The 23682-nt window shown below is 44.7% G+C and overlaps 1 protein-coding gene across 3 annotated transcripts in view; it reads left to right on the top strand.

Moving 5' to 3' along the window:
* Positions 1 to 23682, top strand: part of kank4 (KN motif and ankyrin repeat domains 4) — a 31522-nt gene that overhangs the window by 613 nt on the left and 7227 nt on the right. The window contains exons 1-3 of one of the 3 annotated variants that reach the window (XM_061297535.1): positions 1198 to 1491; positions 19845 to 19908; positions 20187 to 23261. In XM_061297535.1, the coding sequence (XP_061153519.1) occupies positions 19890 to 19908; positions 20187 to 23261 (3094 nt within the window). In that variant the 5' untranslated portion in view covers positions 1198 to 1491; positions 19845 to 19889. Of the gene's footprint in view, positions 1 to 1197; positions 1492 to 8631; positions 8919 to 19844; positions 19909 to 20186; positions 23262 to 23682 lie in introns of those variants that run through there. The other 2 variants (XM_061297536.1, XM_061297537.1) reach the window with 2 other exon arrangements.

The following is a 23682-nucleotide window of genomic DNA, read 5'->3' as shown; positions in this document are numbered from 1 at the left end:
TCATTCAAGGATCTCGGGTTCAGGAATGGTTGAGCAACTCAATTAGGGCCAGGCGCAGCTCATATAGTGTCCCACACAATGAATCTTGATTTAGATTCACTATTACAGACTTGCATTTCCAATGTTTAGTAATGCACAGTAATTGAAAGGTCAGCAGGTGTTTTCTCAACTTGCTGCGCTGGCATTGAGATAGTCCATCAACAGCAATGTGATGATGCATTTTATTTTGCAAGTCTTGACTTACTTCTGAGTATCTGTGGATTTGCCTTCACCCCGGATGTTGGTGAACGTGTCATTTAAGTTCATTTTGTATTTCTGGAACGTATTTGCGCGATCAAGGATTGGCTTAGATAAAGTCTCACTGTCAAGCAATTGCTGTCTATGATCTACCATGGATGTTATTTAGCAGAATACCGACGAAATGAAGAATAATTCAAAAGTCTGACCTTTTACCTGAACAATCTCTCGAAATGTCACCGAATGAAACACCGTGATGATTCATTGTTTTGATGTCTTGGTGCAGCAAGGTGCTGCGGCGGTGAGCATGTCTGCCTCTCAGTCAAAAGGTCATACCGTGCATGCACAATGTTCTTAGCTGACTCACATAACAAGCAGTGGAAGCAAACATCTGTTGGGAGGTGGGAGACTTCATTTGACTTATTACATACAAAGTGCCCAAAAATGAGAGCACTCATTTGAATCTAGTGGCAACCAATTGAGAAGCCTTGTGCTCCATGATTTGAAAAGCACCCCCCCCCCTCCTCCCTCATTCTTCAGCTAATAAGGCAAGAGAGGGAAAATGAAGGCATGATGAGAGATAGGCCCACTTGCACTCCAAGAATGCGCCATTTCCTTCCATGCTACAGTTCACTGGGCAGCTTGCCACCTGTTTTTATTCAACTATTCTGCAAATAACAATGACTTCCCTTATCTTCAATAAATGCTCCTGGGCTGAACGCTTGGATTTGGGGATTTGGAACTCCAACATGTCCAACCTTTCAATCCTTAACTGTTCAAACTCAAGGATGTTCATAGGAAATTTTGTTTTCATTTCTTTCCACCTATTTCTGGTTGGATCTTTGTACCTGTATGTGCAGTAGCCAAAATGAGATGATGCACTGCACATTTCCTAGCTTGCTGTGTGTGCATAGTTTGGAGTAGACTCCCTCTGGTGTGATGCAGGCTGAAGAGGTGGGTGTATCCACTCAGCCGCTGTGATGTGAGGAAGCCGTAAGCCTTCCTTCCATCCTACTCAGTCTGCCCTGGACTCTCGGCGCTCTCCTGTTTCACTGGCTTCTTCGCCTGTCTGTCTGCTCTCCAGTGGCGTTTCACTTAGCACTGTTCATCAGCACCAAGGATACACCAGAGGAGGACACACTAGCCGGCCGGCTTTTTGCAAACAATTATTGTGGCAAAAGAGCTAGAAAGTGAGAAGCTAGTGCTGCTGAGGCGTCGATATTTTCCAAAGGATTTCAAAAACAAGCTCCAGAGGTAAGGGAAGATCGAATGTTGTTGTTGTTTTTTTCTTTATTGTTCACTCAGTTCCTCTCTAAGCTGTTGATGGGGTCCCATAGTACCTTTTCTTGCTTGTTGTTACATTCTACTTTTCCCAATTTTATTGATTTGCTTCAATGCTATTTTTTGGGATTCTTTTTTTATGTACCTCCGTCTCACAGCCTTTGACATTTCGGACTTTCTTGTGTCTTTTTCTGGCATCATTATTTGTGTCTCCAAGAAAATCATTCAATTTCTAACCGGCACATTTTGCTCAATGCTCCAATGCTTCTCTCTTTGTTTGTGCATTTATTTCGATCATCCGTAAGATAAAGAGTGTTGACGGAAAAGGCCGTCCTCCAAGCGCATGCATACCTGCAACTCTTTCCAATGTCATTCTGTCTTGTCCTTCTATCTCTGTGTTGCTAAGCCAGTTGATAGCAATTCCTAAGCCTCTCATTATCTGTGGCACTTTTGGAGTAAAGTTACCTGCTGGCTTGACTAATGTCTTCCAGCTGGTGGGCAACGTGTGCACATGTGCACGCAGTTACAGTACACACACACTTGAGAAGGTAGGCCTACTCAAATCAGATGCAAATGGAAGGAAATGTTTCAGAATGATAATATGGGCTCGCACAGATCTGCATGCATTCACTCTGCATCACTGCGCTGCCTGCATTTTCTCTCTCTCTCTCTCTGTCTGTTTCTCTCCCTCCCCGCCATTTCCGCTCTCTCAGCGTGTGCATGTATTCACAGTCAGACTTGGTCACTACACTGCATGTCTGCCACACACAATCGTCCACGGTCGGTTGGCAAAGCACAGCTAGACAATATTCAAAAGAGCACGCATTACAATTAGAAAAGAAACCTCAGAGCCTCTGTGTGTGCGTGCAAGGGTGCATCTCTCTCGTTCTCTTGCTCACTCTGTCTCTGTGTGTCTCTCTCCATCCACATATCTACCTACCTAGTCCATCCATCCATCCATCCATCCATCCATGGTCAGTTACGAATACGCAGGTCGAAAGGGCATGGATGTCGAAGGATATCCTGAGGTCGTCAAGTGCAATATGTTTTGGTCCCATTTGCGCCTGGTCCGTGGCTCTGTGTTTATGTACGCATTTGCGCGTCAGTATGATTTCCTGGGAGGTGCTGAGAGGTGATTCATTGTGGCTCATGGCTTTTCGAGACCTCGCTGTAGACATGCAACCATGTGTGATTTGCACAGTGACAGGAGTATCTGGGAGATGTGCCCGGCCGGGAATCATACGCCCACGCTTTTCTTCGAATGACCATCCAATGTGAAAGCTTTTCCGGGCTCTTGCTGTATTTCCGATGCATAATGGCAGACCTACTGCACAATCCAAACATACCCCATTTCTCAAAAGCGGTGGTCCCCAAACCATACTACTACAATGCATTACAGCTAAATGCTGCTTCACCATCTTTGTCATGCGTGTGAGGGCATTGAAAGATAAACCAACTGTCGTTATTTTGGTTCTCTATCCGATCATCTTTCTGGCCTCATGTGGCTCACATTCTCCATACAACGGCTTCTCCATCTGTCTGTATTCACTTAGTTTGATCACTTGAGGGCAATAGAAGTGACAATTGTTTTGCTGCTATTATTGATGCGTGGAGACAGAATGGGGAGACCGAAGGTTCCGCCGCTAAGCCGCCGCCACTGGAGGTAGTCCCTTGCAATTGTGCTTGACAAAGAGCCCTGCAGAGCTACACCAGTTCCACTCGCAGGATTTATTCTAGGCTCGCTTCACACTATTTAGACTTGTTAAAAATGATGTTCAAACAAGTGCTGGAGACTGTCTAAGGAGCTTTAGGGCTTCTAAAGAGTTGCTGCTCTAGGAGGAAGAGGGACTCCCTCAAATCATTTTGCGTCAGTCAAAGAACCTCCAAACCCCGAACTGAGAAGACACGGATTAGTCAACGCGCACACATATACAGTAGCGCTAATGGAATTGTGTTGACACGCTATGCTTTCAAGTGCCTCTTTGGTCGCTACAGGTGATCACATCCAATCAATTGTGTCTGCTCTGGAAAGCACACCTGACATTTAATCTTCAAAACTTTGCTCATGTTCATGCTCTCTGCTACGTGCTTTTTTTCTGTTGGTCATAGTGGAGAGGTCCCATGTTTGAATCTACCTGTGCTTGTGTTATGGTCCTGATCTTTGCCCATCTTCTGACATGATTGACAATGGTTTTGTTGCAGTGGGGGTGAATCCCCTCGTCCATATTTTGGATGGTTGCCAGCCATGGCTGATGCGGTTGCCAAAGTCGGCAGATTTTCGTCCTTGCTCTGGAAACGCAATTGCCATGAAAGCACTGTCAGCAGGCCAACAACAATTCACAGCATGTTCGGGCAACACCAAAGTGCATTGAACTTGTGTGGTCACTGTGGGATGAATTCATTTGAGCCCGGTAAATCACAGACTAACATTGACCCCTTCCATATCCAACACACAAATGAGCTTTAATTCATTGAGCACTACGCTATATTAGCTGGCACCTACCTCTACTGAATCACTCTCATTCAAGTAAGTGAAACAAATGTGGAAACGCCAGCTAGCAGCATAAAATACCAGGATGATTAGCGTAACGAGGCAATTCAAATGCTTTATACCAGGCAGTGGACCAGTTTCGGCCAGCAGGATATTTGTCACAGGTCCATTCGCAGAGACTGGGAAAAAATAGATAAATAAATGTATTGATGATCAGAGTCTGAAAGAAATTTTAGTTTGAAAATCTGCTCATGTGATACGAGGAAAAAAAGAAGTAATAACAAGCTAACGTGTTTGGAGAGAAAGAACAGGTCAAATAATGGGACAAAAAGTTCCCCAAATCTGCAAAAAAAGAAACTCTATTTGTCAATTTGTCTTGCAGAAAGAAAGAAAGAAAGAAAGAAAGAAAGAAAGAAGGAGCAAGGTGGGGGAGCGCCATGTGCCAAAGCGATGATTTGACCGGGCTCTTGATTGACAGCAAAAAAAAAAAAAAAAAACTCAAGAGAAGTTAGGAGCAAGCAAGCGAGCAAGCAAGCAAGCAAAAGCAAGCAAGCCAGCAAGCCAGCTCTCTTTAATAGTCAGCACAGGCAGGAGCATTCTTCCACTTTGTGCTCCGCAGCTCAGCCATTACGTCATTTCTTTCAATTTTATATCTTGTAGTATGAGGAATTAATAAAGCTTAGGTCATTGGAGAAGCATAGAAGTTTTACGGGAAGTAGAAGTATAAAAAAAAATGACCAAGTATTAAACATTTATGTATATTCACGTTCCCAAACTGTGCAAGGGTGAATTTCATATTTAATCATTTATTTGCTTTATTTACATGGTTACCTGATAGGAGTCTGATGACAATGCTGATGTGTCCAATTGTTTCTTCTGAGCTTGGCCACTTTTCCAAGAAGCAACAGTGAGGAACAATAGCTGGGTTCATCCTTCCATTGTCTCCCAACACATTTCTTAATGGGTTCCTGGCATTGACAGGCAGGAAAAAACATTGTGCTCGGAGAAGAGCGGAGGACGCTGAAGGGAACATGGGACTTCCTTCATGCTACCTTGGCCTTCTTACTGGCTGGCCCAAGGAGGAAGGAAGGTCCTGGTCGAGTGTGGATGGAAGTGAAGTGCATGGCCGCTCCCTCCCTGCTGGAAGTCCGAAATGTTTGGCGTGTGGCGGCGGCGGTGTTTGCGGTACAATCCTGTCTGTACTGAAATAACCTTTGGCTTTCTTAGTGTGTGTTTAAATGGTGTCTGCATGCCTTCCCACATATTTCACAAAGGTGGTCGACTAAATCAGTCTTCTTGAACTCATGGCCCACATTGAGCTCGCATGTGGGTGGATTTGAATGTTGCTCAAAGATCGCCCTTTAGGATTTTGGAAAATAAGACGGATGGATATATTTGTAAATGCATAGGATCCTAAAAGAGATCATTACAACTCTGACTGTTATCTAATGAGTTATAATGTAAGAGCAGAGTTCCAAAACATTTCTCCTCAGAAGCTTAATCATCTTGATTCACCAAGTATGTAAAAACAGGAATTGTTCTCAGGTATTTTGAGCTCCTCTAGTATTTTGAGCTGAAAGATGACACGTGCTGCTTTAATATGACAGATCAGCTCTCTTTTTTTTCTTTCTTTCTTTCTTTCTCCTCCTAAAGACAAACTCACTTCTGTTACTTCCATAGTTGTTACCTTTCCAGGGGTGAAGAACACTTTGGAGTTGTTAGAGTGGCACACAGGTAGAGATGAAAAAGGGTTCCAAAAAAAAAAAAGTACTGTCTTGTCGGCAGTGAAGTAAAGTGCATTTGTCACGCTATGTGTGTGTGTGCTCCAATCCTGTTTGATGTTCCATCTTTCAAAGAAACCTCTGTGAGATAGCTCCCACTAATGGCTTGCATGAAGCTCAGGAATGTAGATCAACTGATGAATGAATACCTTGCATGCACGTGCATCCCATCCACACACAAGACACACTAGGTGCGCTGTGTGTGTGTGTGTGTGTGTCTGGGGCAGCAGAGTGTTCAGCCCCAGCGGAGTTGCCGCTCTTCCAGAATTGAGTGATCCTTGAACTCTTTCGGCTACTCAACCTGCAAGTGTGCTTGCACTTTGTACTCTGCTTGACCACCAGGGACTTTTTTGTGCGTGAGCATGTTTTCTATTATGGTCCAAACATGCACCCCATGATTTCTTCTCTGATGCTTGCAGGACTTGGAAAAGATCATCTTTCGTATTTTCAATCACATCTTTTTGGTGATAATGAGAGTTGCCATGACAACTAAAACATCAAAGTCTGTAAATGTCAAACATCTTTCACGACTGTATGCTAAGGAAAGGTATTCTAATCATTTAGCGTAGATCGTTTATTGAAAACAAGAGATGCATAATTGGTTTGGTGTCTGACTATTATCTTGTAATCCGTGCAAGGTGAGCGCTCCAAACTGTCCCTTGAGGTTTAATCAACCTTTTAAATTCCCCGTCCTTATTGAACATTCAACGTATGGTCCAATATTCCTGCGGTGTGGTCGTGCGGCGGATATCTGAGCGCAAGGCATTGTTGGAGCGGCCTGCGGTACGACCCATAGACAAATGGCAAGTGACCTAGTGACCCTTTTATTTTTCTGTGTTATGATGCGCATTGTCTGCAGCTGACTAAGCTGCTTGAATGGGCTCCCTGCCATGCAGCCATTGGCAGCGACCCCAGATTTCTTCTCAACCATTTCAGTAAGTCCTCCGGTGCCAACTGTGGCTTAACGTTGAGAGAAAAAAGGAGCCTCAATAACGAACCCAATTTGCCACTCGAGCTCTGGCAGATGGGGAGTGTTTAGTGTGTCTACTCGGTCGGTCCAGTCGCGTGCTCTCTTTATCAGAGCCTCTTAATGTTTAGAACACTTTGATGCGTGTCAGCGTTGGGTGGCCATCTGTTGCCTTGCTGTAAAAGGAAGAAAGAAAGAAAGAGTTTGGCTTGTACCTTGGACTTTTCATTGCCAGTAGATTTGAGCTAAAGGTGTCAGAGCGAGCGTGCGAGCGTGCGAGCGTGTTTGTGACCATCTGTCTTCTTCATTAAAGAGGAAACATTATCCTCTCATCCGTCTGATTTATTTATAATACCATGTAGTGTAGATGAGCAAATGTATGGGCGGAGAACTGAAGGGATTTTTTTGAACCCTCTGACTCTCACAGCCCAATAACGCCGTCTCATCTCATCATTTGACTTTTAGTTGGGTTCTCTGCTCTTTTTTTCCTCGTATATTAGCAATTATTTGGCTAATTCATGAGTGTCCTTTGAAAAAGAAGGACATACTGGAATGCAACAGCAGACCAATTCCAATTTCCCGTTGTCTCAACCTTATTTAGCGAGATACTGAGCTCAACATAAAAAAAAAAGATTGATGCAGCTCATGTGTAATGTAATGAATGATGCATTGCTGCCATGTGGAGGGAGCTGTGACACCTCCATATAACATCAAGCTTTGCGGCAGGTTCAACAATGGCGGGAAGAGGACAGGCTGAAATCGTACTCTTGCATAGGATTACCATGCTGGAGCTTTAGCTTGATTAAAGTGTAATCCTAAAGAGATAACCATGCCTCTCCACATCATGAGGCTGGACTGCTGGTCGCCATCTTCTTCATAGAGCACCACCATACTTGAGATATGCTAATACAATCTGAAGATTTTCTCCTGCCCATTTTGATCTTTGCACTCTTATTGACTGAGAGAAGGTCAAAGAAAGCAACCATGATCTCCAATCTCACGTTATGGGATCCTTCTCTATTCTTGGGATTGTACCCCTTTCCTGGATTTCATGTATTTCTGTCCAGTTATCAATTGATTAGCAATGTTCCAATTCTGGCTGACCTCTTCATCCACCGTGATTTTTTTTTTGTGTGGAATAGCGAAGCCAGCGTTTTAATTCAATGGTAACGGAGAGATTGAAAGTTTATTTTGCAATACAGATCCTTTAGCAATGACTTCCTTTTGAAATGTTCTCTTTATTTTCTTGCAACGACATTCTTACTTCAACACAACTATGACACTAATAGCGAATTTATTCTTTCTATATTTCGCAGGGTAATGAGTTCACTGTGTAGTCTGATCACGCTCAGTTATTTCTGGTTCTACTGGAAAGAGGGATTATATCATTTTCCATCCGTTATCCTCATTTGTCAAGCCCTTTGATATTTTCTCAAAGTGTGAATGTCCAAAAATAGTCACTTCTCTATTATCTTGCAGTGTAGCAATTGTAGGCCCTTTTCCTGATATTGACATTCTGCAGCTCTACCCAAAGTATGGAACGGTGAGAGAAGAGCGTTAAGTGGTCAGTGGAGTTGTGGCTGGCTGGCTGGCTGGCTGGCCACCACAGGGCTGGGGACAGACCGGAAGCAACAGGAGGGAGGGAGAGCAAGTGCTGAGCCATAACGTTGCCAGTGGACACTGAGTTCTCAAGAGGCAACAAATGTCATGGGAGTGTAAACTGCTTTTACGACATGAATCCCACTGCACTGACCACTTGACTATTTCTGCTGCTGCTTCTTTCCTGTTTGTGACTCCCTCTTGTCCTCATGATAAGGTCGTAGCCTTTGAATGTTTCCAAAATACACTGCTGTGGTTGTATGTCAACAAGACAGCAACGGTGCTCATGCCTCCACATCAACGATTCAAGTGTGGCGGCTTCCATTTAGAAATGATCTACATTCTTTGTTTTCAATGGAATATGCCCTGAAAGACACCATCTTTTTTCCATTCGCTGTTTTTGATCCTTTTTCGCATCGCTCCTAAAGGTCGAAAGTCGATCCCAATCCGGAAGCACGTGCCCCAGCGGACAATGGAGTGTAGCCTAAGCACAGCCAGCTTTTGGCAGGAGCAGTCTGTTTTCCCATTCACTGCCTTCTGCTACTGCACATCTGTAAAAAATGTAAGCACAAGCGTACTCAAGTTGTACTTATCACTGTCAATGTCTGTCTGTTTTTTTGCCACTGATGTGTCAAGGAGTTTGGAGCTTAGCTTATCGAATGCACAAAGGCACATCCACTCAAATGTTTCCGTATCATTTATTCAAGCATTTGCAAATCCAAAGTGGTAAAAACAAATCAAAAGGCCATGAGCCCTCACAAATACGATGCTAACCATGAGCTCATTAGGCATTAAGGCTGTTTCTACATTTGCAATTGTCCATAAAAAGATATTTGTGTCAGTTCCATTCTGAATGTGCAGGAGCCAAAGTGCCTCATGTTCTTTTAATGGGCATCAGATGAGCTGTTTGACTGAAAAGGGCTTTCCTTTCAAATGAAAAACCTTCTTCTACTCCTCGCAATTGCATATCACATTCCCCGAAATACTCAAATGTCCATTTATGAGACAATTCTTCAAACAAAGGCTCGTAAACATGATGAGGATTAGCTAAAGAGGCTATCTCCGTTTTGGGGATGGGATTTTTGGAAAAGCAGAGTTGTCGTCTCACCTGATAGAAAAGTTGACCAAGCCTTTACTTGCGTGTAGAAAAAAAACGAAGGAAAAACCCCCGATACGAGTTCAAATGTTGTTTGGGTGGGAAATGTTACCACGTAATTGGCTCACAATGCCACAACAGACAAGTTATTATTGCTATTGTGTAGCATGGTGGTCATTTTAGAAAATGTCTCTTCCTCCTCTGCTCCCGGCAGTAAAACTTAATGGTCATTCAATCTTAGAACCCGCTCATTTGAAAGAAAGTAAACAAGACTTGGAGAGTAGTAGTGGCTGGAGAGTAGCAAGCAAGCGCCTGCCTGCCTGCCTGCCTGCCTGTCCGCTTGATCTGCTTCGAACGTGACACATTGAAATGAAGAGAAACGGCCTCAAATATATGCAGATTCCCAGAAATGGAATATTCCTGTTCAGTCAAATAAATCACCATACAAAGACAGCTATTAGCACCCTTCATGGCTTTATCGTTCTTGCCGTTTTACTTCAAAAGCAAGATGAACAAATCTAGTCAGCATTACATACACAATCCTGGCAACATTGGCATTATGCTCTGAAGCCTAGACACAACATAACACGCCAGAATATTAATATTCAATCAATTGCGTGCAGTCGTTTGACATATTTGCTGACCTTTAACACTTAATTCGCCCGTTGCACTTGAACTCCTTGTATAATGACTGGACTACTGTTTGCGTGTGTGTGCAAATACAATATATGCCGATGCACGGGTGGACTGAAGTGTATTTTGTGTGACAGTAAGATACATAATGAAGCAGCGCAAATCAGCGGATTGGCTTCTTATCTTTGTGTCTGGCTGGCGGAATTTTCACTCGTCTTTGCCTCTGCTCCGAGTCCACGTGGTGAGTGAGGCCTTGTGCTGCAGCAGCAGCACGCCATGTTCTCATTAGTCTTCTCCAAACTGCCTTTTTTTCTTGAAGTATCTAAACGGAGGCCCTTTTCACATTGTAGCCAAGTATTCCAAGTAAGCCGTTCACTGACTGATCCGTTGATGCACGCACGGGAAGGAAGGAAGGAAGGCAGTTGACCCATTGGATGATCCGTTCTTGCGATGAACTGGAAATGCGAATCACTCACTCACTCATTCGTTCACTCACAGATGTGTTCGTTGGTGAAGGGGAAATGCAATTCACAACTCGTTTGTGAACGGCAAGTGACGCCATTTTCTTCTTTGTTTTGTTTTACGGCCAGGTGGCACCACTTTCAATGGGCATTACCGACACCTACTGGTTGAAGTCATGTGAACTGAAAAAAGAACGAATCACTTTAGGAAGTGATTCGTGCACTCTCGTTCACTGAAAAGATTCGTTCTTTTGAACCCATCGTTCACTCACGAGCCAACTCTATTACACAGGTAAAAGTCATCATGTTGACGTCACCCAGGAGTTAAAGGCTGATAAAAGATCTTGTTGCTCTGAATGAAACCATTCCAGAGGTCAGCAGAAATCCCAATGATCCTGCATGCCCGAAAGGCAAGACAGAATGGAAGTGACCACTTTTTGTTTCCTTCTCCTTTGACTCTTCCTTGAGCTAGGAAAGAGGTTGAGGAAGAATGGATTTCATTTGATATCGTTTGCCTGTTCAGGGAATACCCCGCCCCCCCCCCTTTTTTTTTCTGTTTCAGCTTTGCTATCTGTGGCTTCAATTTACAGGCAAATAAAAGCCGCCCTTGGAATTACTCATTATTCTTCAACTCCATTTACGTCATTCTCACGGCTCATATTTGGATTTTTATGTGACAGAGTGCAGCTAGATTGCTTTAAAATTCAATCACTTGAGATTAGCTTCTAAAAATAGTGATATCCAAATTTCAGAATTGTATATACAGGGATTTTTTTTCCCCCTTAGCTTTTAAGAGGAGTGATGTGACGCTTTTAGTATCTCAAAGACATGTAAACACTGTAAAATGTTTCAAATGAAATGTCCTTCATGTTCTACTACTGCTCATTTCTTCAATGTGTTGCTGACCAAACTTCAGCTCTCCTACAGAGTTAAGAACAGAGAGATCAATCGAAAATTCATCATTGTTTGAGCCACAAGTCATTCACAACTCCCCAACTGATCCAGATATTCAGACAGCCTCCGTAACACATCTATGGCTCTTATTGATCGACCTTGGGAACAGTTCACACAAATATATCACCAAGACATTTCATTAGCAGTCAGGAAAATACATGACATTATTCTTTCACATGGAGTGTAGCACAGTTCTTGTGTTTGTGTGCCTGATGTTGTGATTTGTGAGTCGAAAAGCTTTTTCAAGTTTGCTTCAATGCAGTCAAGCAAGCCCCCCATGCCATGCCATGCCATGCATGGCATGGCATGGCATGGCATGGCATGGCATGGCATGGCATGGCATGGCATGGCATGGCATGGCATGGCATGGCATGGCATGCCATGCCATGCCATGCCATGCCATGCCATGCCATGCCATGCCATGCCATGCCATGCCATGCCATGCCATGCAATTCACCTCATTCTGTCGATCATTGCCTTTTACAAGCATGCTGCCTCAGTCGTTGCCACACTCGAGGTTCTAACACTGGAAGCAGGCTGATCCAAATCGTGACTAGAATTATTATTATTTATTGTATGTGTGTGCGTGTGTGTTTTGTATCACTCACATAGACATTGACAAGCAGATGGATGGTACTGCAGTCTCTACATCTCATCAGCTTTTCACTATAGCACCTCTGGGTTGCTGTCATTATTAAAAAAAAAAAAAAAAAAAAAAATCCCTCAGGCTGCTGCACTTTGCAGCTCAACTGAGCAGCAGCTGGCAAGCATCCACTCCAAATGCTTACGCTGCAAAATCTCAAAGCACAAATCGAACGTTGGCATGGGTGGGATCCAAAATACAAAAAGCCAATGGATCAGCATTCTTCAAACTCATGGAAGTTATCTTTTCAACCACTATAAAGCCATGTAGAGAATGGTATCTCCCTGCTGGCCAGCGAAAAAGTCTGAATTTCAAGGAGATCTAGCTGTTGTCTTCCATCACCTCACCATGATTCTTTTCTCTTCTTTTGTATTCTCCGAATCGTTTTAACATTTAACTTCTGATGCTTTGCTGCCGGGCAGCCAGCCAGCCAGCCTTTGGAAGTCACAATCTATCGGTCGGATTAGAAAAGGGCAAAGTATAAGTAAGATATTGCGCAGATGCTTGCATTAAAGCTGTAAATGGAGTGGCGATGTCGTTGAAATTTTTAAAAATGCTTTATGGAAGATTTACGAGGTCTTTTTGGAGGAAGCCTGGTGGCTCTTGCAAGTTCCCTTCGTGCCAGTGGAATATTTTGTCGCTGTTCTTGGAGCAGGATGCCGTCCTCCAGGCCTGCAGGGCTCTGCTGTGTTCCTAGAATAGAGGGATGCAAAATGGAGGGCAACGAAAGAATGGCGATAAATACCAGTGACGAGAGATGATTCTTTGCTTTCTCGCTGTGCTGCGCTGCAGGCAGCTGTTGCTCTAAAAGGCCGACAAGCAGGCCTCTTACTTGCACTTCATCTTCCAGATGAGTCTGGCACTTGAGCTTTTGAAGATTGGAAATCACTGTGTGTCAAGAAAGATAAATCGAACACATGAATGAGATGCCAGTCAAACGGGAAGCCTTTCTTTCGCTATGCCTCTCCGGAACTGTGCTTCTCTTCACCCATTTCTTCCATTCTCATTTTGCGAGTAAAGCGATGGCTCTTTTGGGTGACAAAGTAAATATTTGATTATTGTTGCAATTGTTTATCTGAGTCGTTTCTCCGCAGACACGGGGGGAATCTGCTTTCTCTCTTTTTCAAAACAAAATGATTTGAGCAAATATTATACAGCTAGGTTTTTCCATGCAAACATGATACAAATACACACACTCGCTGAAAAATGCTTAAAAGAGAGGATCTGCATGGCTGTGCAAAATGGTGTCTTTGGTGTGCTCCTTTCCTTCCTTCCTCCCTCCCGCTTCTTCCAGCTGACCTGCGTTGGTGAGAAACGCAAGCTACCAGCTTGGACCTAATATCTCTCTTATCATCATTAGAGGCAAGAAAGCACAGTTTGAAAGGGGAGGAGGGATGACACTACTTCATGTTCCTGTCGTTGTGGTGTTCATTCCTGAGCGCACAATAGGCAAACTATTATCATGATGGTAAAGAGGTGCGATATATTACAAATACCTGGAAGGCATCATCAAATGCGAGACAAGACAAAAATACAGAAGAGGATTTCAAAAGCATGATGATTATGCAGTATCATGGCCGGGCTCCCAATTCCCATGCAAGTTCATTGGAAAGGTCAAAGGCCAAACTCATCTGACCTTGCCTTTACGTCTCCTACTTTGTACGTTAAGGTACGGTCGTGCCGGATGAGGAAAAGAACTCTCAATATTTTCACACAGCGTCAAAATATCTAAGAATATCTTGCAAAGCCTGGCTGATTCCTTCTCAAGTGTGAACTATAGCACTCACTATCCGCTATATAAATCACACATTGATGAAGAATGGTAAAGGTGATGAGAAATGCGATATAAAAAGTAACTATCACCTCCCCTGTTTTTTCCCTCAACAGCCAGATAAGTGCTTGTGACTAATAATTAGTTTAGCATTGCTATGAAGGCAATTTGGCTTTTTCCTTGAAATAGCAAATAAATGGGCCAACATTGCTTCTTTTTCATGTCAGGCCTCATTCCGCTTGATGCGCGAGAAGAATGCTTCTTTCCTTGCAAGGCTCCTGTTGGTGTGTGAATGTTGCCTCTGCTTGCCCCTCCTGACTCCCTCCCTCCCTCCCTGGCGGCGTCATTTTCAACGTCTTTTCCCTGGCCAAGGGCCTTATCAGCAGCAACTGGCCTTCCTCAGGATGACTGGCAGCCACGTCTGGCCCACGCAGACGCACGTTGCCAGTGGAAAGTTTCCTTCTTTGTTTTTCCATCCGAAAAGCGTCTTAGCGATGGCTACTTGTAGTCTAAATGCCCGCCCCGCAAGGATTTCGGTGCACCTGAAATTGCTCATGAGTACCAGTGGCTTGGCGGGTGAGCTGTGCAGTAAACAAACCCAAGTTTTATTTTGACACATCCTAAGTCCTAAGAAGACGTATGCCAGATTTTGGATAAGATTTCCCCGTTGCTATTTTAATGTTCCAGGGAGACCACACAACGCTCAAGTTTTATCCAGACAGGTCTTGCCCTTCATAATTTTGCCGGACACTTGACGGAGCATAAACCACACATAAGCATGACTGGAATTCTTTCTAGGAATGGGAATCACCATGTGATTACGCCAAGCAAGCATGCATTGCACCAGACTCTTTTAATCTCCCCACCAACCCCGCCGTCATGTGCTTTTGACACCCCCCCTCCCCCCCTGTGTGGTCAAAGCCCTCGCCATGTACAAAGATGGAATGAGCCAATGATATCAGTCGACTAGTTAGCGCGACTGTTTTGATTTGTGTGCAAATCAGGAGTAAAGGGACATTTTGGTGAGATGAGACCTTGCAAACAAATGTCGCTAATGATGCGGTTGCCGTGCCAATGAAACCTTTTAACATGATCCAAGTAGATGTGTTATGGCAAAGAAGATGCGACTCCAAAGGAGGGGGGGGGGGATGTGATCCCTCCTGACAGCAAACAGTTCATGTGATAGCAAAGCGAGAAGCTTAACCCCCCTGGGCCGGCCACATTACACCCTCGCTCTTTCACTTGGCTGCATGACATGAAAGGGGCCAAGTTGATTTGATGCATGTTGGGAGTGCGGCCACAAAACATGCCGCGTCGACCTCATTGCTTCATTTGACAAACACCATACAAGCAAAAAAGTGATGTAATGGTACTCATTTGATACTTACCTTTGCTGGAAGCGTCACCGTCCAATGAAAGCCCGAGAGTTGGTTCCGAATAAAATAGCTCCCCTTTTCGAGGCGTTCATGCTCACTTTTGTAGTCTTAATTGACTTTCCAAGTCATCCCCCCCATCTGATGTTATTTGGATCACTGTGCTTTGAAAATCAATCATGTCTTGTTTTTCTGCATATCCACCATAAGCCTACTCGGGTCAAGACCCTGTTTTCAATGTGCCATATGAACAGATGAATATTTCATGTATTCCGTTTTCCAGCCTGCATTTTGTAGGCGTTTCAATCTTGCTCGGTGCTTTAGGCTTCGCTTTTACATTAGTCGAGCTGAAATGGCCAACCAAAACTGTCTGGGATCGTGCAAGAGTGAGATCAAATTTAAAAAAAAACGAGACCATTAGCTAGTCGGGCAGTTAGCTTATTTAAAGGGTGTTCATTATTGACCTCATTTACTCATAGGAAGCATCTGAGCCTTTTTTCAATTGTGATTGAGTTGAAGACAGACATGGAAAGAGCTTACTCATTTCACGGAGATGCCTTTCCAACCATTTGCTTTTGCATGTCGTTTCGTATCAGTGACCGTCCTGGAGGTATACATAACTGTAATTAGACTCCTTCATGTCGAGACAGACTCGTGCAAACATATGAAGGATGAATGAACATAGTCATGTCTGTCCTGAGGTTATTTGCTCTCCAGGAAAAGCTCATCTTCTACTCGGACCGTTTTACACATACTCAGTATTCACATGACATGGACAGAATGAGCAAGAAAGAACACTTAGAGTGAAAATGAATTTCAAAAGGAACACATCATTAAAGGGGTCTCCTGGACCAAAGGCACACGCGCACACACACGCACCATTCGATTGCGTGCAATGTAGTGTCCCCTCCCAAAGCAAACCAACCGGCAGCTATAAGTTATCGTCCCCAGTTTCTTTCTGACTATTTTCTCCAGGCCTGCCAACACCTCCACCCATTTCCCAGCCATCAGGCTTTGTCCTCCCTCCTTTTTCTCCCTTTTCTGTCCGCACTATGGGGTGAAGACAGGCAAGGGTCAGAAATGGGAAGGAGGAAGGACATGGGGTGAGGAATTGTGTGGCAGGTGAGCGAGCGAGCGAGCGAGCGAGCGAGCGAGCGAGCGAGGTAATCCCCTGGAGAATTCTCTCCTTTGCTTTTCAGCTCTTCTTGCTTCTCTCTCTAGAACAGATTGCTGATCCCGGCCGACCGAGTTGATCTATAATTCCAATTTGCTCGCTTGACGTTGATTCACCTCACCTCCCCCTTTCTATGGGTGGAATATAGGTCGCGCGTTTTGCCTCGACTGTGTAAGAAACGGAGAGACAATGGGTACACGTGTGAGATTTTTTGTTGTTGTTATTATTATTTTGTTTCGCTTACACAGCTTGAGCTTGACAGGTGTGCCATCAGCAAAGCGCATGAATGTCTCACAGTGTCTGATACGTATGCTTGTTTGTGTGCAAATGGAATCAGAAGATCAACAAACACTAAATGAATGTTGTGCTCCTCCTGCCTGCTCTGCTCTGCTCTGCTCTGCTCTGCTCTCCACAATGTTCAGCTAGCTATAGTGAGCCGCCACACTTGGGCCTCCGAGCTTCACAGCCACCCCACCCCACCCCACTGGTGTGACGAAGGGAGGCTCGAGATCACATCGAGAGTGTTGATGTGCTCGTATCTGATGTTCATTCAAATTCCTTCAGCGTGTGCATTTGTGTCCTGTCACTTGTCAATGTGACAATACTAATTAATGAGGCATTGCCTGCTATTGCATGCTGTAATTGATTTTATTTTCAGAAGTCTTTTTTTTGTTTCATCCTGCTCTAATGGAACAATGTTTTTTTTTGTTTTTTTACACAGTTCATGGGGAAAAGATTGAATTAATGAGAATGGACTATAGATGTTCTAGCCAAACTAACCTTTTTTTTTTTTAATTTACATGAAGAGTATGTTAAGGCAGCTCATCAAAGAATAGAAATGAATCGGCAGGTTTTAGCACATGGTGGTTCCAGGCCATGCACAGTAAAAGCCTTTTTGACATTCCCGCATAGCTTTGGCAGCAACCAGATGGATTGTGTCTGTGGTAAAGCCACGCAATGTGTATATTTGAAATTCAGAGAGTAGCACCAGGATTGGAGAAATTTGCATTTGTGTATTTACTGGCCACCACTGCAGAGACAATAAAACATTAGTGCTCCTCACTCAAGCCTGGCCAAAACAGAAGCCTCATCTTTCTATTACTTAAGATGATGAACAAATATTTTGTTGACATTGTATGTAGTAGATTGTTGCACATTTGGATGAATTGACAAAACATGGGAAAAGCACTTCTTTTTTTTTTTTTATCGAATGGAAATCATTGCCTTCTACTGTGTTGGACCACTTTGGTGCTGGCTTCAATCTTGTGGCACTCAATCACAACAAAGGTTCTTCTTATTGGAAAGAAGAAAATGTGCTGGGTAAAACAAACAAATAAAGTGGATTGTCCTTTGTCAAGTACATAACCATTTCTAAGAGATGCTTTATTTTTCAGAAGAATTTCCCAAGCCCGCGTAGATTTCTCTTCAACCCCTGGTTTGACATTTAATATCCTAGCGGATGTCAGCGGCCAGTGCCAATTTAATCTTTCCCTCCGTGTTTGATTGAGCGTGATGAATTTCACCTGACAAGCGTCCAGGGACACGTGATGGAGTCAGGAGAAATAATCAATACTTCTATGTCAATGCATTTTTAACATCACCAAATAGTTCAATTAGCTCATTTTTGCAGCAAAGCATGCTGTTGCCATATCTAGCACTGAAGTACCCTGACATCCACGACACTCTGTTAGCTACGAATGTCTACGGCAATATGGCACAAACAAGACTTGCACCGCCACGAGAGAGGATGGCCCACTTTCTATTCTCGAGTGCGGCTGCCTTGTATGTTCATGACATCGTAATGCATTTTTTTTTTCTTTCATTAGATAGAAGGAACTGCTGAAAATAACAGGGTGGGGCGGGGGGGCAAAGTTGTGTTCTGCTTGCACGAGATATGAATGCGTACAGCTGCCACTCCCGACCGAGCCTGCCTCCGTTTTCACTTTCTCTGGATTTGGCCGATCTAAGCGCTCACCTCCTGTCTGCCGGCCGCTTCTATTTCCTGTGGGCCTGTCATCTGCGGAGCCTGCTCCGTGTCACTGTTTCCAGCTAATCAAATCTCGAGTACACAAAGGACCATTAAAAGCAGTGATTTTCTTCTTTCCCGGTGGATTGGCTCAGGCCAATTGAACGTGTTTAAATACAGAACGTTTAATGACCGCCGGAGGGCTTTTTATATCCGTGTCGAATTAAACTAGCGAGCTCAGAGGCGCCCGTTCTTTTAATGATTCCGTTGGTAAGTGTTCGAGATAGCCTCGAAATAACAATGGCGATGACATTTAATGACACGCTGTTGTCAGTAGGAGCTAATACACGGCCATCTTTTTTCTTTTTTTTTCCCGGTTGCCTCTCCGCCAGCTGCTGTGCTCTCTGAATCGGTGTTTTCCCGAATGTGGCATCCACCCAACAGCTCGCGTACATTGACATTGATTCACTCATCAAATGAGATTCTATCCTGCAGCAAAGATATTTATTTGAAACTTCTCTCTGAATAGAATCATTCATAAATCATGCGTAAGGTGAATTAGGCAGATGGAGGGCTTGGAATGAGTCTTTGACTCTAAAATAAAGGAATTACTTTGATTGCTTTGTCATTTAATTGGACACACTGCATGCCTTTTGAAAGCTCCCCTTTCATGCGAAGCTTTTGTGAGCAGGCCATTCAATTAAAAGTCAACTTTTACAATCCTCACAAGTGCTCCTTTCCTATCTGTCTTTTTAACATTTGACTATTTGGTTCATTCTACTAGATGCCCACTTCTTTTGCTGTCTTTGTCCATCTGCTCTAGCTCTCTCTTCAGTAAACGGGGATTGTTGTGTGCATAATTGCAAAAGGACTCTGACTCTTCCGCCAATTACCATCAGCATTTTTCAGCTCCCAAACTGGCTAATTAAGCCTTAAGGACAGTGAGCTGCAGTTCCCTTCAGCGCCCAGAGAAGTCAGGAATGCCGACGCTTTTCTTTCCTGGGACATACAGGGAGGAGCGGCTGCTTAATGAATGGTTGTCGTGGCAACAGCCACTTGCCGTGACATTCGATGCAAACCGCTGTGGAAAATTCGATTCATTTTCAGAAGAGAAGTAACAATAGTGCTCCAGATGACTCATTGTCCATGATGTACAATTGTCTTATTTTACGCTTCAGCATGTAGCAGTCAATTGGATTGATTGCCTTCCACAACAAGTACTGTCGAGTACATGTGGGCTTCTTTCAGTTTAACGAATAAGATTTGAATTCTATTTGACTAATTGCAGCCCATTTTGCACCTTCTATTACCCAATACTGCATGAACGAATACATATGTGGCCAAAAATGCACACTTGGCTTGAAGATATTATTTGAATATTTTCTCAAATGTGTCTGTTTTTCTTGCTTTTCTGTAGGCTGCTCCGCCAAAGCGTTGTCGATGACTGAGATCTCTGCATGCCATGATGGACAAAAAAAGTGGTGAGAGTCACAAGTGATTTTTATGGGAATGGAGATGTATGATTTTGGTACATCTCGTTGAGCACATCATGAAATCCTGGGAGATAGTATTTGTTTTCATTGGATGACACAGCACGTGCTGTAGAGAAAAAGAAATCGTTTCTTCTTCCTGTCGTGGCCAGAGGCAGCTAAAGATTTATTTGTCGAGAAATAACTTTTTCTTTCCAGTTTCCAGTTTAACTAGTTATCATGTTGGAGGAAAGCTTCGACTAATTGTCTGTGCTATTTCCCCCTCCCAGCCAATGGCTTTCAGACAACGGCCAGTGAAGGCGGTGTTCAGAGAAAGCAAGTGCCCTACTCTGTGGAAACTCCTTATGGCTTCCACCTGGATTTGGATTTTCTCAAATACGTGGATGATATCGAAAAAGGCAATACCATCAAAAGAGTCCACATCCAACGTCGGATCAAGGGTCCTCCTAAATTCAGTACACTACCCAGAAATTTCAGTCTCCCAGGGCATGGGATCCGTCCAGCCCCTAAGGATAGCCCGTGGTCTGGGACATCTACCTTGGGGCCAAAACCTAAATTACGGCTAACAGGGGTTCCGCAGATCTCTGATCTGAAAGCAAACGAAGGGGGAACTTTAAGCCGAGTGACAACCAACCAGGCGGCCAATGTTATTTCAGCTCGACTTCGAGATGAAGGACTTCTGGGCTCTCCGAGTATTGAAGAGAAAATGAAGGGCACTCAGATGCGTCCCAATTTGCTTCGAGCGTCAAGTATGCCCGTCACGTTGCAACAACGGAAAGGTTCCGACTCAAGCAGTCCAGACCGTATTGTGGGAACGCCAGAGAACGGTTCCACTGAAAATGTTTTCCGAGCGTCACCAGATATAGCGGAAAGAAGAAGCGCTCCCCAAGAACGAGTGGGAATTCACCAGCAGATCACGGTGGCTTTGAAGCGGGTCAGAGAGCTTGAAGAACAGGTCAAAACCATCCCGGAACTAAAAGCTCAGATCTGCTCTCTAAGGTTGGAGAGGGAGCAGCTGCTAGGTCAGCTTCAAGCCCAGCAAAAGGCCCAGGCTGCGACATTAGCATCTAAAACGGCCCCACGCGATGATGCCCAACCACGAGCAAGCAGACAAGGCTTTAATTTGTCCCTGACGCCACAACCGCCTCAGAATATAATAACAAGAAAGGAAAAGAAGCAGGGGAGCTCAGAGGCAAGCATGCTTGAGAAGGAGGCGTTGGTGAAGAATGTGGCTCAACAAGAATCCATTGTTCAGTCAGAGCTCCCAGGAATATGCCACCAACACAAAGAGACCGTAGGTAGTCCACTTGAACACGCAGGGCAGGACGAAGGCAATTCAACCGAAGGAGATCATTCAGGGAACTCCAGTAGTGTACAGCAAAAGCTTGTATTACTCGAGGCTAAACTTCTTAAGGCTAGCCAGGAACTGGAGAGAACTAACGACATGTTGAAAGAACAAATAGTGGAGAACCAAGTGAAAAATGAGAAAATACTGCAGCTTAGTGAGGGAAAAGGAGGAGAGGTGTCTCCAACAGAACCGCACAGCAGACCGAGAAGAGAAAGTATAGACACAGGGACAGAGACTGACAGAGTAGACTATGCCAACCAGGAAACAGAGACAGAGTCCCCCGGTACAATCGATCAAGGAACCGATACTGAAAGAATCTGTATCGAATTGTCCGTTCCCGTACCGAGATCTGGATTGATCGATAAAGAAACGGAGACGACCATTGTGGATACTCAGGACAAAGTGACAGAAGTTGCCTCAGAATTATTGGAGAGTAGCCCAACATTGCCCGTCGTCAACAGCATGGAACAGGCTACCGTCACTGAAATAGCCACCCAAAAGAATCAGACGATTGAGACAACCACTATCGCTAAATTAGAGGAAGACACGGACTATCCACAGAGGTCAAGGGCCAGCAGCGTTGATAGGGGGACAGAGACGGAGAGGGTGGACACAGTGGACAGGCTGACAGAGACAGATGTAGCACAGATGAACGATCAGCAGACTGAGACAGAAGTGGAAAGACCTCAGAACAACAATCCAGTCAGAAATGCTCAAACAGAGACTCACGGCGATGACATTACAGCCAATGAGTGGAATGAGGAGAACATTAGGCTCAGTGAAAGTGAGGAAGGCAAAACAATAAATGAAAGAATCCAGGCAGAGAACAGAAGTGTTGAAGCTGTTACAGATAGTCCTGATGGGATTAAGGAAAAAAGTGAGGCTTCCGATTCTGATAACCAAACCCAAGAAAGTAGACGATCACAAGTTGGAACAGGAGAACTAGCAGAAGCTGTCACAGAAGTAAACCTCATGCAAAATAACTCAAGATTACTTTCAGGCAGTCTTGAAACACACACTGTAGGGAGTACTGTCACTATTGAAGTAGCATCAGAGCGAGCCTCCGTGAAGACAGGAGTTCCAGTAAGACCTCAGAGAGGTCGTAGGCCATCCGCAGATCAGTCACAACCGCCTGCTCAGCCTCAAGCTACTCCTGTGTGTCCCCGTAGGGGATCGGATGAAATTCAAGGTCATCCTCCAAAGGCCTCCGCCGAACTCTGTGAGCCACAAGTCAAACACCAATCCCCATCTCAGGCTCAGTCTGTGGACAACACTACAGACTTAGCATGTGAAAAAGAATCCCAACGGCAACCTCAAAGTGACGTTCAAAGCCAATCATCAGGCACCAAGGAAGTCCAAACGCGACCAAAATCGATCCAAGCTCCATCTAAAAGTACAAGTCGCCGGGATTCAAAGGAGCTGAAAGCAGCCACGAGAGGATCGCAGCCTTTAAGACGCGGATCCGGCGACGGCCGCACACGCCGCTCGTCGGGTGACGTCCAACCTCAGTCTGGAAGATTGTCCGATGAGAGTCAACCGCTGAAGAGAGAACCTGAATCACAAACGTTACGCAGAGGCTCCAGTGAAACAGTTCAGCACCGCAGTTCCGCTGAAGCCGCGGCGGCCTCACGTCGCGATACCGACGAAGCGCAGCAGCCACGCAGAGGCTCGAGCGAATCACCCACTTCGCCTGCGGCTTTGGGTCAAGTGGTAACCCGGATAACGGGGCTTCTGGGCGAGCAGTGGGCTCAGTTGGGGAGCAGCTCCGGAGCGCAACCGTCCGTCAGCCAGCAGCAGCAGCAGCAGCAGCAGCAGCAGAGTGCCACGGCAGAGACGGGAAAGGGCGCCTCGGCCAAGCCTGGGGGAAAAGGCGCCGGGAAGCCTGCCCCCTCCAAGATGAGCTCCATTCAAAGTCAGTTGGTCAGTTCCCTGAGTGTTCTTTCTGCCTTTTACTCACCAAGCCAAAAAACTGCTGGCAACAAACAGCAAGATCAAGGTAAGCCCAATGTCATATCACGTGACCTATGACCATATAGTGTGTCCAATCCACCGGCCCCTTTCTAGATTTAGAGCAAACAACGCGTTGCGTGTTTTTCATGAAACCAATGAAATGGATTGATTAAACTGCAGACATCAAAGCCGTGTCTGCCGTTGCTCCCTTGATGGCTCAAACCTTTCTTTATGGCCTGCGAGCTCAAGTTATCACATGAGTTCATTTCAAGTTCAGTGAAGAGACACAATGTGTCCATGCATGTGTGTGTGTGTTGGGGCTCAGATACACCGTGCATGAGTTCATTGTTATGTGTCGAATGATTTGGGGGGAGGGATGGATGGATGGATGGATGGGTGGATGGACGGACGGACGGACAGACGGACGGACGGACGGACGGACGGATGGATGGATGGGTGGATGGAAA

The sequence above is a fragment of the Syngnathus typhle genome, linkage group LG14, assembly GCF_033458585.1.
Source record: "Syngnathus typhle isolate RoL2023-S1 ecotype Sweden linkage group LG14, RoL_Styp_1.0, whole genome shotgun sequence".
Classification (NCBI taxonomy): Eukaryota; Metazoa; Chordata; class Actinopteri; order Syngnathiformes; family Syngnathidae; genus Syngnathus; species Syngnathus typhle.
The sequence above is the reverse complement of the archived record's forward strand: the minus strand, read 5'-3'. Positions and strand labels throughout refer to the sequence as shown.